Source organism: Opisthorchis viverrini (genome assembly GCF_000715545.1).
Source record: "Opisthorchis viverrini unplaced genomic scaffold opera_v5_375, whole genome shotgun sequence".
NCBI classification, from domain to species: Eukaryota; Metazoa; Platyhelminthes; class Trematoda; order Opisthorchiida; family Opisthorchiidae; genus Opisthorchis; species Opisthorchis viverrini.
In genome coordinates, this window is record NW_008752032.1 from 107,018 (window position 1) to 120,113 (window position 13,096).

Here is a 13,096-nt window from a genome sequence, read left to right on the forward strand (position 1 = left end):
TAGACAGGGGAAGTTGAGAGGCAGAGGTCGGGTTTGAACCACGGACCTTCCGGTCAATAAATCCGCACTCTAAACACCGAACCATCTCATTTCAGGCTGTCCTTACATGAAAGAGAGCGATCCAAATGTCACATCCGTTCAACCTGTGGCTTTGCTCCTTAAACACTGACATGCCAAAACCCTGGTTTTGGTACCAAGGGAATGAGTTATTGAGCACCAAATGTTTGTCCGTAATGGAAAGTTTCATATAAGCAAAGCTGACAACTGACCATACCTTGTGTCATTTTCTTGGAAACCGGGTGACCACTGACCAAAATTGGATTGTTTCGACAAACAGTAAGAGTATAGGAATCTCACTTATCAGATGAATGAGCAAGACTGGTAAAAATAAGGGACGTTTCCTCGTACTCGTGCGGGCAGGCCAGAAGAATGGTTGAGTAGCTCGGGTGTGTTTAGTGGTGGCTGATCAACTGCCAGAATGGTTGCTTGTGCAAGTATAACCAACAGGCTGAAGTAGTGAGATTCTCCATGCCGTGGCAAATCACCCCAAGGAAGCAAAAAAGCTATATTTTCAAGATTGCGTTCTATATTTGTTTAACCGTTTAGTGTTGCACAGATCGCCTTTGTAACTGGACTTCCAGAATCGTAACGTAGTGATAGTTATAGGCACAAAATGATAGCAAGGCGAGTGTAAAAGAGAAAAAAAGATAAGAAAGCGTATAAGACACATTGTTATCCTGTCTGTGAAAGCTAATCGGTGTCTGGCTGTTTGTTCCCAACGCGGAGTCTTAAGGTGAAGACCTTGGTTTATTTTCATCATTCAGCATGTATTTTCATACGAACGGTGACTTTAAATCGGCCTCATACCGACTGGTTTCCTATTGCTCCCAGAACAAATCTTAGATCGGGTACATAGAGACGATGAAATAATCTGAAAAAATGCAATAACGCTCTGTACATAAAGGGATCAAAAGGACGGTCCATCGCTTGCGCCGCTGTTTGCACCACTTCCTCCCGAACCACTCCCTCGTAACTCTAGTCGTCGTGTGGGGCTAAATTCTGCAGCACCGCGCACTTGGGATTTAGAATCGACAACACCCAGGCCTCCCGGTGCGGGAAGAGGCATCACCTTGAGTATTCGCGACAGAGTCAGGACGAGTTCGGCGAATGTGGGCCGACGCACACCTTCAAAATGCCAACATTGTTGCATAATTCCGTAGATGGACTCAGGACAGCGACTTGGCTTCGATAGTCGTAAACCTTGATCCAGCATTGCCAAAATTTGTGCACCTTTCATATCCTGCAGAGGCATCAAAAATTAAATGAGGATAGGCAACTCAAAAACATGACCTGAGAAGATATTCCAGTCCGTTTTGGATCCTGGATGACTTTCCCCTCAAACATCAACCATCTTCTAAAGGATCTAATCAAAACTAAAAATGCCCACTCTGGGTGTGCTTAAGGAGCGAATTCCCCTGTCATGAGAGGAAAGCAGACGGTGATTTTTATTTGAGCTTTCGTGTGCCTCTACTACTGCCGTTTTAAGCAAGGTTTTTAGTAAGATCTGTTAGGTATTGATAAGGCTGTTTCCATCATTACCATTCCGCCTCTCTGTGAATACCATCCTATGGTGCCAACATGTTTGAAACTTTTCCCCGGAAGCACAACCGTCTTATGAAAGAATTGCCTCTCAGATAAGATCCTGGTCGGCCTCATTAGGTACTTTAATCCAACAAATGACTTAATTAGGAATGACATCATGAGACATGCGCATCATAACGGATAATACTCATGGGCCGACGATCTTCAGCGAAAATCAAATTGTGAATATTTGAAAAATCTGGTTTCTGAGGGTACGAAGATTGCTACGTAACAATGATTTGGATAGTGGAAAGATCGGTGAATGGTTTTCTCATCGGCAAGTCAACAGTAAACGCTAGTCAGTAAACGTGCCATTCATTAAGTACTCTCCGAGACATTGAGCCTGGATATTCGAGTACAAAATTATCGTTGCCTACTTTCATTGAAATATCATCCTGTCACTAGAACCAGTCCACGATAAATAGTCAAGAAGCACTGTACAACTGTTTCATCCTTATTGAGAATGCGCGCCTCACAAAACTCCACGGAGTTTCGAACTCACGACTTTCTGGTCAGTGGTCGAACACTCAATTAATCGGCCACAACCGTCTTGAAACAGCATCCTCCCACACTGCGATTGAACGCCATGAATTACAGGAATATACAATGACTGGAGTTTTCCGGAAATGCAAATTCCGGTATATTATAGAATTACCTCAAGCGTACAGACGGCGAACACAGTACCTCTCTTCTTGACTTAATATATATTATTACTTTTGTTGGCGTTTAATGGGGAGATTTCCTCCAATTTTAAGTATGAGTTAACTATAAAATCAATGCCAGTCAGTAATCGAATGAGAAGAGTTTTAGCTAATTTTCGGTTCAACCCATTATTTGAAATTTCAATAGCACTTGGATTTACCACTTGAGTCTAATATAGCCTAAGTGTTTACGACGAATCTAAGCGCAGTAGCTAGGACAAACCTATCACACCGAAATTACACCCACCGTCCATTGTTATCGCCTGAGCAAAAGAACTGAACTTCTTGATTGTTGGTCTGTTCATCGAGTCTAATAGTTGGACCACAAAAGCTTCATCACCAACAGAGGTGACATCGTCAGTGCTGGGTTGAGTGGGTGAATTCCTCTTCTTCTGTCCGAGCTTACACAGTTTCTAAGTAGTATCTGATAGCTACACATTAATTGGTTGCACTCAAAATGATCATCGCGCGATTTGGCTGGTCACCCGGAAATCCGAGTTGCGTTGTGACCGCATTACCTTGTATCTGGTTGGTGCGTGAGGCGCTCTCAGTTCAACAGTTCTGTTTCTAAGTTGGGATTGGGCCGTTTCGTTCTTGTTTTGTGCTCTATACTTGTTCCACTTGATTGATCGACTACATAGGCTTTTAGTTCTGGTAGCATTCTTCCTCTGTTCCGACTGGTTAGTTGGATGCCGTCAGGCGTTCTAATTTCCGTATGGTCCAGAGTCCCATGACTACGTAGTTTTTTTTATCACAATGTCTGGACCGATGTCATTGTGTTTATTAATAGACTTTGGTGTGGAGCACCGTCCCTCGACAAAATTCCGTTTCCGTTCTCCTCTTGAAGGCCATCCCAAATGAACAGATGCCTTTCTCTGCCATCGTGGATCGAAACAAGGGACGCTGGGTCATGTCCTCCGCCGGCAAGCTTGTATTCGTGTAGTTTGGTTGCATTTTTTCTCCCAATATGCCCAGCATTAGTGTTTGTCACAGTCGTCACACTGAATTTCGTGAATCCTATTCGTCTCCTTCATTGCATCTAACCTTTCGGTAGGGTTCTTTTCAATGTGTTTGCAGGCTTGAAGTCGACTGTTATCCCGCGTTTTAACTGTTTTGCAGTCCTTTCCGCAACGTTCTTGATATATGGCAGCGTAATCCTTCTCCGCCCTGGTTGCGTTGACAGAGCAGCTTGCTGTTGGTTTTGTGAGCATCTCCACATGCAGTTGCTTTGGTATGCGTTATTTTGGAAAGTCGGCTAAAGTTTTTACCCCTCTCTTTCGATTCTGTTGTGCGGCAGTGAGTCTGGATCTGATTGAATAGGTTTGGAACACAGCTTCATTGCGACAGTTCATATGGTTTGTTTCCTATGTACTTCGGTTCGCAGTTGGCCGTTTGTTGTCCTGTGATGAAGGCCAATTTGTCGTTCCCCTCTGTTTTCATCGTGAAGTGTGTGTTCGAAAACAAGTTGTTCAGCGAATGCGTCATCCACACATCATACCCATATTTTCGGTTTGATATCTGGTAGTACAGTCTGCTCAGATCTCTGCATTGTAATTTCCACGATGAATCCATAGATCGGTGATCTCATTGGCACCCCTTTGAGTTGTTAGTGATATTCTCCATTGAATTCGAAGTAGGTTGTCAAGTACAAATCTGGTAATTCGTATAATTCTTTTTTCCAAAGTATTCCGTTACTGGTTTCGCGGTAGTCCAGATGTTCATCACCGTCGTTCTTGCTGCATTTAGAACAACCGATAAGAAAAGTGGAGTTACCTCGAAGGACACCACTATTTCGTCTTTGATTTTCACGTTTTTAGTCTCTACAGAAATTGTACCTCATTACTGATTTAATATTGGGACCCACTGGTGAGATACTACTTCCGCATCCATAGTTCTGTTGAAATGCAGTATGTGGGTATTTCTGGTAGTGAGACGATTGGGTGTGGTGGATCCGTTTCTCTGTAAACCCTTGGAATTCCGTAGCATCGGACAACCTCTGAGTCACAGGTTTTCATTCTCCAATATTCTCCCTATCCAACAGCCAAGGTCGGCGACTAGAACAACAGCCAAGCAGCGCATCCAAACAACCTATATTCCGGAATATTCCTAGGTTTATCTCCAGCAGTTGGTGGTAGTCGTCATAAGACCGAAAGGTCATGATAGGAAAAGTTGGGACACAGTTTCACCAAAGTCCAGTAATGAACGCGCAAGTCATTTGGTAGGACTAGTTGGTAATGTTTTGGAACTAGTTTCAGTTTGGAACTAGTTTCAGTCGAATAATTCAATATCAAGATTGTTCATGGAACAGTGCAGACAACGTGAGATCATAAATGAACGGAGTGTGTTGCGAAACAGAAATGGATTTATCCTGGTGATGTATTTTTCAACGATCTTTCATCATTTTCCTCTGCTGCACTAGTGCATTGTGAGTTTCTCCTCTATGAGACGTTTACAGCAATTTTAAAGTTTCAGCAAACAACATATTTAACCCAGCTCCAGGCATTCGCAGATATGGGCGGAACAAAATACATTTGGTCATAACTCGGTATAGTGCAGTAAACATCTACCGTGGTCTAACACGGTTTTGTACTGATACCATACATAAGAAACAGAGAAATGTTTGTGAATAAGGTAAATGAAAAGCACGGACAATAAAGAGCCAACGCCCATGAGCGTATTGAATAAATCGGAGAGGGAGATTTAGTTTAATCACGAAACCTACTGACTTACTCTATACGGTCGTTCGCCATAAGAATAGACTTCCCACAAGGTGATTCCGTAGCTCCATACGTCTGATTTTGAGTCGAAGCGGAAATAGTATATGCATTCTGGGGCGTACCATTTCAGTGGCCATTTGCCGGCAGTTGCAGCCTGAAAAATGTAAAATGTAAGCTGGTACATAGGATTGTCGGTTGTAAAGAATGGAGAGTGATCTCATTTCCAGGTGTCCTATCACTGTCTGTGCACAGTATATTGGTGTGACCGCACTAACCCGACATACAATGGGTACGGATCTGATAATCTGGTAGATCTCGTATAAGTTAGAGAGAATCGCCACACAAGCTCGTCGCGCATTTGTTTTAATGTTTCGGGGACTCTAGAAGATTAAAAGGATGCGTCCCATTCACCCGAGTTCGGTTGACGAAGAAGTTGGTGGTCTTCGTAATGTGTATTTCACAAGACAAGAGCTGTAGTCTGATGGACAGGAGTGATGACTATTGTTTCATACACTCCGAGTTATCTACAAATAGAGTGCCGATAATGATCGGAATAAAGGAACCAAAGTAAAGTAGCGAGCATCATGCCTTTGACGGTACAGCAGCCATATAAGATTGACAATAGCATACTATGGGTTGCATTTTACCAGATTCCGGTTGATAATTCATTATGCGTGAATAACTGTAGAGCCGAAGGGCCTTCTTACGTGTCTTATCAGTTATTCTCCCGTCAGGATTAGTTTACTTTCCAGGAACAACAACTGATTACAGAAGAAGTGGTCAGCTTCTTGATAAGAACTTGGATGTGCTCGAAGAAGACTGATTAATCGTATGTGTCCCTGTCTGGTTCCAAAATATGTGGACGGGCCGCGAAGCAGAGCAGGAAGCAGGCAGGGAATACCATTCAAGAATGACCATCAAATATGTCTGCAGCCAACAAGGTGTCAAACGGGACTAGTTGTATTTGGTGTGGATGTGAAATTAACAACCCTAGGCGAACAACGTGTGGAAGTCGGTGAGTATCCAGAGCGTACACATGGAGCCCCACATCCACATAGAAGTTGGTTTATGACTCACTCGATAGTAATCACTCCCAAAATTCAGAGCTTTGCTCATCCCAAAGTCGCTAATCTTCGCAAAGTGTCGTGTGACCAGTAAAACGTTCCTTGCTGCCAGATCGCGATGTACAAATTTGCACGACTCCAGGTAGGCCATTCCTAAAGCCACTTGGTACATCAATTCGGTCAGTGTGTGTATGGGCACGTCGCTGGATATGTAAAAGGGGTTCGAATACAAAATACATAATGCATTAACTCAAGTGTTCGCACGGATAAACACCGAAAATTTAACGTCTCTATGAAGAGAGGAGAACACAGGTATATTAAGTACAAATGGCTAGTGACCGAAATATATTTCGGTTTTAATTTCGAGAATTTCGAGAAACTACTCGGACAGGTGCTCACAAGACACCTAAACAGTTGAACACTATAGCTGAGTAAATCCAGAAACTTAAGAATATCAAGAAGGAGGTTGTGGCAAAACTGCACAATCTTGAGTATTTCTTGGTGTTGTCTCTATTATTTTCAGCCTTCGTCAAGTAATTGCTTAAGAGATTTTGCCTACCAAACGGTTGTGACTAGCAGCCTACTGAGTCCCTCCGTCTTATAATTCAAGAACGTTAGTTAAAACAAGAAAATGCGTTTATGTCATCTGAAGAACAAGTATCCCTTCTCGAGAGTTTAGCTGACCTACTAAATGGAGTTTGGTGTCCTCAGTTTTGCTTGAAAAGATATTTTGAGAGTTTCAGTGATGGACTCATAGGTAGTATGAAAAATTCCAAAAATTCAGGTGATTCGGCAATTTTGCACGTCATTATCAACTCAGATCTTGGGTGGGCAAAGTGTTTTGGTGACCATGGTAACCAAAAACAGCTTCCATGTAACTATGTCAAGGCATGCTTTGCTAATGAGTAGAATGTGAAATAACATGCACCAAGAGGTCAAACAAATACGTATTGAAAACCCCATTTCTGCGGAAGTGGTAGAACAGTACGCTTTGTGAAAGTTTTAAGACGAATCTTCTGGGACAACAGCTTGGCTGGTTACCCAATACATCAGGTTACAAAATCACAGAGTGAAGAATCGAAAATAAGACGTCAGTTTATTTTCCACACTGCTGACTGAAAATTAACCAACCGGCTTGTTCAGTTACGTGGTCCGCTGTCTAGAGGTTTCAACTGTTTAGTCAGTTAGTGTCACTTATACGTTGTCTTGCGTCGTTACACGAATAGGTTTAGAGGATTACGTAGCGTGTCACTCTTGAGTGTTCAAACAGAAACGTCACAAACGAGGGAGTCAGCCGAGTTCCGGGTAAGTCTCTCTCAAAACCAAAATTCGTTTGCGCTAATGATGAGACCCATTGAATACACGTCAGTGAATTCGTACGGCTGTATAACTGCACCCACTAAGACGAATGCTCGCTACCACCAAGCTGACCTTAGATTTGTTTGAACTTTCGAGCCTGAAACACCTCGGACAATATATTACTGACTTCCAACAAACTATGAACATCTTTCTTCGGCCAGAGCGTGTATTTCGATGTAGCAACGCGCTTTGAGTATCCAAGACCGAAGAAACCTAGCTCACTACTTTGTGGTTTGTATATCAGTGTGTACAGCAGATCGATGTTTTGCGGGACACCGAGTATAGCTGTTCCTACTCGACGCTGTAGACCTAAAGATGTAGTAGTTCTGACCGAACCTTAACTTTGTTCAATTCATCTCCTGTAAGAACCATAATTTTTTCCGTATATTTTTATTTTCAGTAATACTGTACCATCAGTCAGCAGAATGAAGCACCACAGGTGGATGTGTTAAATATCCGAATTCAGTGATGAGACAGAAAAGAGATGATCGGATCGCAAGGCTTTGTAGCCCTATTCTGACTCAACAGATTAGTGTAAAGGGTCAGACACAGTGCTTTTAGTGATCAGATTTAGTTTACCACGCAACCTGCGATTTGAAGTACAGCGGAATGAGTTGACGTGGCTCTTCGGGATTGGCTTACTGTTGCAAGCAACTTAATTTAAAACCACTATCTTTGTAATTGCCAGGTCTCCTGGAGAGTCGACGAACAGACAGAGGAAACAGAATGACAGATGACTGCCCAAATCTGCTAACCACTTGTGATGAACAAAAATTATACTTCATGCAACCGATATCTATTTGAACTGGCACGTCTATTGGTAAGAGATGAAAACTACTGCCCGACCATTATCGTAAACGCTTGGAACTATTGATAAAAGTTACAAAGTACGCAACTGGATTTTCTCATAGGCGCTCTCATACACTTTGCACCAGCTGCGTCCAACCAGAGTAACTGATTGTTTCCTTGTTTGTATCACTTCCAACTTGACAGATATTTGGGTATCCAGGAAAAACGGTTCAGACGTGCGGCTAAGTCTGTGGTCTCATGTGTGCATGGTTGTCGAAAAACAATTTAGCACTTGAATGATCGTCTACAGTAGGTTCAAGCTCAATTCGGCCTTCTTCGTTTGTGTACTTATCTAAAGTGCAACCATCTGTGACAGGGTGCGAAATGAAGCAACCGAAACTACTGACCGAGTTTACAGTAGCCTACATAGCTGGCAAAACTGAATTACCGGATGCAGAAAGAACCGGCAAATACTAACTGAATTGTATTACGACCGAGGGAAGAATGGTGTTTTCATGTCTGCCAAATATTGATATCGTTTGTAGCGGCTGAAAAAATCAATGCATTTTATTTGCATTGGTGATTAGAAATTACTCAGAGTGTCTATCTGTAATTTCTTAGTCCCTATCGAAAACCTACAGATAGAAACGCGATTGTATATTCAGCGGATACAACAATCGATTTCACGGACAACACAAAAACCCGATTATGGGATTATGCCTAGACAGTAAAAAACAAAAGAACTCACGGTCGTTTCTTCAAATATTTATTGATCGGGCCTAACGGAGCCAGTTCCAGGACGAGCATAAGTTGTTCATCTTTGCAGACACCTTAAAATATGGATGGGATTAGATGAGTTTTGGAGAAGAGAAGGAGAACATTTTGGCGAGTGGTGAGAGTTTTGTATTGAGGCAAAGAACTGTTACACGGAATGTGGATGATAAGGAAACATGCGACAATCTGAGTAGGGTACCCAGTATGCAGTAAGTATCGTTGTCTTGCTGGGAGTGAGATGTCTATGCATAGGATATATTATGCAATCCCGAGGCCACCATATAAAGGGTCATTCGCTTCAATCGCACTTATCTGCACATTACGGCACGTGTGACAGTGATAGTCTTGCTTATAAAATGACGAATCCTGACGAGACTACAACCTAGTACTCCTAAGGTAGCTTGTTTAGGGTTGAATTAAACATACAAAGCCTCAGGAAGCATTTACTCGCCAACTTCTCTATCTAATGAAGGCAGTCTAAATTGTCTACTTTGGACCATTTTAAGTGGATTTATGCCTATTATCCTAACTACCCGGACCAGTATGTGCTTAGAAGACTGCTTTACATCCTCGATGCGGTATTATTAAAGAATCAAACGGCCCTATGTCTAGATCGTCAAAATCGTGTGGCTTAATAATAAATAACTTTCTCTAGCCAAGTTAAATGACCATATAAAAGTTCACCATGAAAAAGAACTAAATGGAATCAATTAAAATCCGACGATTGTTGTTGCGTGGCTTGAGCGAATCACGTTTGGGGTTCTTGAGCTGACTGCTTGATGCAAGGATAGTAATAAAAAGGGTGTGGGATGCCGTCGCACAAAAAAGGGATGGGGTAAGTGTTGGCACTCTTGTTCTAGATTCATATGCTACGTGTAGAGCAATAGGAAACGCACAAGCGGATATCTTAGTAATGCCGGTGAGTTTTCGGAACGAGTATAGGCTCGATGTATCAAGATATATGATGTTACGCATATTAGGCACATCACGCCTGTTGCAAATTCGCCAAAAGAAGCTGGGGGCTGACCTGGCTGAAGAAATCAAACTGTATCATGTGAAGACGCGCGTTGCTTGTTTTGTTATCAGGTAGGCTAGAAAACTGACAGTCGGGAAGAGCCCTTCATTAACGAATCGAAAAAAACAAAGATGTGCCAGATTCCAAGTGGGTGGTTGCAAACCACACGCCAACAGGGTGCATGTAGACTTTTCGTTAATACACCTTAGTATAAAAAAATTTTATCCGTCAAAACGTTTGGTACCAACGTGCATGTTGAAGCGCACCGTGTATTGCACACCTTCGGCCCAGCTTGCAATATATTAATCGACTGAGTGAATCCAGAATCATTTTTATCAAGTGGTGACATAAAGTGGTTGAATGCACTGCGTCTATCGCAATATTGTCGTTAGTAACCATCTTTTTTTCCTGAATGATAGCGAGACAAGGTGGAGCTTGATGTACCATAGTTTGCTGAGGTTACCGCTTCAATGTGACTGAAAAATCCACATATTGTGGCGAAACAGAGAGTTCGTACTAAACAGCGATCCTATCAGAGATGGTGATGTGCAACAAGGGATTAGCAATTTACAATTTTGTGAGGATGAATGCGACGCAATCATCCGTTCCTAGGAAGTGATACATAAAGTCCATTCTGAAAACTGAACGTCAACAATCATGTTATACAAAAAGTGTATCGTGAAAAACCTTTAGGGCATTTAACATCTTAATAGTCTGTTTCCGGAGCACGTGACCACATTTAAAAAAAGCTTAATCGCTTGAATGTTGTGTAGATTTAAACAGTTGAATAATGGGCTACCTGAGGTGCATTCATGAGAAACGAATACGATAAGATTTTACTCCTATGCTCAAGCATCAGTCCGGGAGAACAAAATAAATGTGTAAAGTAAATATGGAAATTGACCATGAGCTTAGTAGGCATACTGCTGGTCAAACACGGGGCTTAAGTGCTGTTCCCTTGTGAGTGAAGAACTATGACGTTTATAGGTGAGAAAACATTTTCTAACGCATCGCACGCAAAAGATCACCCATCATCCCCACGAAAAAAGCAGTATCTCTCCGGGCGGGATGCGTCTCTGGGAGTTTAGTGAGGACGACAAAAGAAGGACGGTATCCAAAATCTGGATTCTGTCATAAGTGGATACAAATAGGTGTTGGTAACAATCGCATGTAACGAACATACACTCCGTCGGAGATAGTGAATACAACCTCTGGCATCACCGGCGACGCAATTGCGGGGAAAATATTGGGGAGGGGAGCGGAAAATGGGTTAATGCGTAAGTGCATGCGTTGTAAGTTTGAGTTGCCCACTGGCTATTTACCAAATCTATATCGCCGCTGTTACTTTCCCGAAATTTCTACAAAATTTAGTGCACGGAATACTGAGAAAGAGAGCTTTGTCACTTGGAAAAATTTGTCAACTGCTAAAATGTACCGTGACATTCACTTGAACATTCACACGCCATTTTCAAACCTTTTTACTGTGGAAGATAAAAATCATTAATCTCTAGAGAATAAGGGTAATGGAAAACAAAAAGCTGTGTCTTAACTGTTCGTTTTCTATCACAAACTATAGGGAAAAGATATGAAATGAGTCTTCAAAGATAATTTGCAGTTCCAAGCACCACGGAACAGGTAAATAACAAAGAGAAAGGCAGTTGGGACAATATGTAACAGTTTGTTCTACTCACCTATGAGACGAACAATGTGGCGGTGTTTCAGCTGAGCCATAGTTCGTGCCTCAGAAAGAATTTCCCGCTGAAAATATTAAAAAATACCGTAAGTACCAATAGGGAAAATATCAGATGGTCCTCTTGTGTTGTAGATTTAAGACTGATGCTACATACTGATCAATGGTCTAGAATGAACGCCCCTATTCAAACTCGTCCACTCAATTAATGGTTGTCTGGCCACACCAGAGAACATGGTTGAAAAGCTGTACACAAGTGGCCGAAGAATAGCTAAAGATGGTAACTTGGTGGTAATAAGTACATACGGAGTGCCGGCTCGTTTTATAAAGAATAGGACTTATGGGTCAACATTTACAGCTCGGAGAAGTTTCCAATTGGAGTCTTCCGTTTCGCATAGTCGGCTCACCCGTTTCGGTTGAAATGCTGGAAGTCAAGCAGGGGCACTAGCCACGCATTCTTCTGACGGTGTTTGAAACATTTCATCAACAAGAAGTGAGATTTGCCAGATTTCCGTACGGATATTATTTAAATACGTCTATTTACATTGTTGTTCCAGAGACACCTACTGAGGACACCGAAATATCACCCACCAAAACAGGCAAGAACCTTACCATAGATTTTCTCCCCATAATATGCAAATGGTAGACGCTTTAAACAGCTTCTGTAACGCGCATTAAAATATGTCAACTCGTCTAAACTGCCTGTTTCATATTCCAACAACCTGGTAGACACATGGGGGAGATGAATTGTGGCGAAACGTTGATGACTTCTGCAGCGACTGTCAAGCTTGGTCATTTAAGTCACTGCAGAACGAGAAATTTTTGTTCCATTCAAAGAAAACACAAACGTATTTTATGATGACCTGCAAACATCTTGGTTCTCGTGGGTTAGAAAAACGCATTTGTTGTGGACTGTTCCATTTTAGGTTCTTGCTTTATTATGTTCAAAACGTGATACGTGGTGCACGCATCCTAAGGCAGGTAGACGGGTGAAGCGAGTCGGTTCTATCGCGGAAATTACGAATGTGGCAGTACTGTATCGACGGGAATCATTATATTATTTTAATAAAACTCTCCATCGGTAGTTTTGGGTCAGTGGCGTGTGTGGCCCATAATGGGCTAGGACCACCTCACTTAAGTGGATGGCAAATGAGTCAAATATAAGCAAACTGGTGTTGTCTCCAGGAGCTCACAACACATACGCTTTGTCTTTTCACGTTGCAAGTTGTGTTGTTGAATCAAAAAGCCAAGACAAGTCACACCAAGCGAATATATTTCACAGCTCTCCCTAAATCAAGGTTTTTTTTTATTCAGCCGACATAGTAGATTCAAAATTAACCTCGACG

The 13,096-nt window shown here is 42.1% G+C and overlaps 1 protein-coding gene across 1 annotated transcript in view; it reads right to left on the reverse strand.

Annotated features, from left to right (window-relative positions):
- Window positions 1-578: 578 nt before the first annotated feature.
- Window positions 579-13,096, reverse strand: part of T265_10496 (hypothetical protein) — a gene marked incomplete at both ends in the record, with an annotated part of 84,104 nt that continues 71,586 nt past the window's right edge. Inside the window, 5 exons of the mRNA XM_009176881.1 lie at window positions 579-1,300; window positions 5,073-5,213; window positions 6,137-6,326; window positions 9,020-9,101; window positions 11,752-11,818. Of these exons, the coding sequence (XP_009175145.1) occupies window positions 968-1,300; window positions 5,073-5,213; window positions 6,137-6,326; window positions 9,020-9,101; window positions 11,752-11,818 (813 nt within the window). The remainder of the gene's footprint in view (window positions 1,301-5,072; window positions 5,214-6,136; window positions 6,327-9,019; window positions 9,102-11,751; window positions 11,819-13,096) is intronic.